Raw genomic sequence first — 2361 nt, forward strand, 5'->3', positions numbered from 1 at the left:
TGTGACCAAGTCTGAGATGCCAAAGATAGGCATTTGGAGAAATTTTTCGTTTTTTATTTTGAGTTTTTGCCTTTTTAAACATTTCTATATTTAAAATGGCTTTTGCTTTAGTTGGTTTTAGTACATACAAGTTATTTTCAAGTCTAGCAAAATAAATATGAACACCTCTTGAAAAAACGAACACTTCATTAATTTCAAAAGATAATTTATACATATTTTCCAATAGACAAGATATAGAGATCAAGTTTCTTTTCATCTTTGATACATAATATACATTTTAGCAAGATAAAAAACTCTCCAAAATATAACTTGATGTCTCCCACTGCTTCAGCTAAAATGACCTCTCTTGTTCCCACCTTAAAATTCATTTCGTGTTCTAAGAGTTAAGTCCAAGAACTAGTTTCCTGTAAAAAAGCGCAAACATGGTTAGCAGCGCCTGAATCTAATATCCAGATTAAGTGAGAATTTTCCACTAAACATGTTTCAACAAGTAAATTTGATTTACATTGATTTGTCTTTTCTGCTTTCTTCTAAGCCAAATGTCTCCCACTGCTTCAGCTAAAATGATCTCTCTTGTTCCCACCTTGAAAGTCATTTCGTATTCTGAGAGTTGAGTCTAAGAACTAGTTTCCTGTAGAAAAGTGCAAACATGGTTAGCAGCGCCTGAATCTAATATCCAGGTTAAGTGAAAATTTTCCATTAAACATGTTTCAACAAGTAAATTTGATTTACCTTGATTTGTCTTTTCTGCTTTCTTCTCAGCCAAATACTTCGGGCAATTTCTTTTCCAATGCCCATCTTTTCCACAATGGAAACACTTTCCTTTAGGAGCTTTGTTTTTCTTTGCAGTAGGTTTTTTTATTCCCTTTCCCCCTTTTCTTCATCTATACACTTTTATCTTTAGATGATGAAGGGACAGGCTTCTTTTTATCTGAAGGCTTTGTTCCCAAAGATGATCCCTTAACAAATTTTCTCTAACGTGAAACAACATTTGCATCACTCTCTTTTAATTTCCTCACCGATTGATAAGTCTGAAGTTCATTTAACAAAGTAGTCAAATTGTAATCAATCTTATTCATTACAACATTAGTACGGAAGGTCAAGTAGCTCTTTGGAAGAGACTCCAAGATCATACTAACTTGACTAGTTTTGTCTATGGTAGCCCTGTAAGCTTCTGCAATGTTAAAGTAAACCGTCATGTCTAGGACATGCTCCCTGACATTGGTTCCATCTTTCATGCGAGAGTTATAAACATATTTTATAGCCTCTTGTCTTATGGAAGATGATTTATGCCCGAACATTTCCTGTAACGATGCCATGATCTCATGAGTTGTGGGAATGGCTTCATATTTCTTGTTGAGCACATCAGATATGCTCACCAAGATATGGGCCCTTGCCTTTTTCATTAGCTCTTACCCACCTATCATAGGCATCTCGAACGTTTCAGTTAGCATTTGAACTAAAACAAACCTCAGGACATCAACTACTAATATTGTGTTTATGTTTGACTTCCACTTGGAGTAACCCTCTCCATTAAATTCGTCAGAAGCAAGAAGTTGTATTATCGAGTTCGACATTGCTGAAAAATTTAAACAAATTATGTTAAACTTATGCCTCTAGATCCAATTTTAACAAAAAAATTATAAAGTACTCATATTTCTTTATTTATCTACAACAATACTATAGTGAGTCAGAATAAGTTCTACCTGAGGTAGCCAAATACTCCTTTACTAAAGTAAGACATTCTTGACTAAATACTATCTCCAGAATAACTCATATTCTGACAGTCATTTAACTACTGTTTTCGGTCAAGAACTTACTAACACTTGGTAATTCTGTAAGTGTGACCCGCCATTTTTAGATCTTATAGAACGGTATGAACATGCCCCCGAATTGGAAGACAATGATCAAGATGTAACTATAACACCCTATTCATTTTTTAAGTTTGGGTTGTTCCTATGTTACAACCCTCCATAGGGATCGTCGTGGTTAATGACTAGCTAGTGCCGCCTAAAAATGACAGCAGACGCAACATAGGAATCTCACAGTTCAAACTAATGGAAGAGACCATAGGATATGTTGACACATTTCCTTCACCCACTTACTATGAACTACTTCCTCCATTCCCCTTGTTATTGACCCATGCAAACACTTTCCGTATGGAGCAGTCGTGGTAAAAGAGACACGAAGCTGAGCATAGATCTCGCAGTGTGAACTCTTGAGGACGTGAAAGCTAAGAATGATATATCGAATATATTGCTAATCTTCCACTGAAGTGTTCTAAATGCTTAAGTATTCTTTTACTTAGGTTTATTACGACTAATTTTAAATAACCTAAGTCTATATAATTTTATCCAAGTA

At 34.9% G+C, this 2361-nt stretch overlaps 1 protein-coding gene across 1 annotated transcript; it reads right to left on the minus strand.

Annotated features, from left to right (window-relative positions):
- Positions 1–974: 974 nt before the first annotated feature.
- LOC150033179 (uncharacterized) lies at positions 975–1406 on the minus strand. Its single transcript, XM_090306307.1, has one exon. The coding sequence runs from the start codon at positions 1404–1406 to the stop codon at positions 975–977; it is 432 nt and encodes a 143-aa protein (XP_090162433.1).
- Between the last annotated feature and the right edge of the window lie 955 nt (positions 1407–2361).

Source organism: Benincasa hispida, chromosome 10 (assembly GCF_027475165.1).
Source record: "Benincasa hispida cultivar pf3 chromosome 10, pf3_genome.v1.1, whole genome shotgun sequence".
NCBI lineage: Eukaryota > Viridiplantae > Streptophyta > Magnoliopsida > Cucurbitales > Cucurbitaceae > Benincasa > Benincasa hispida.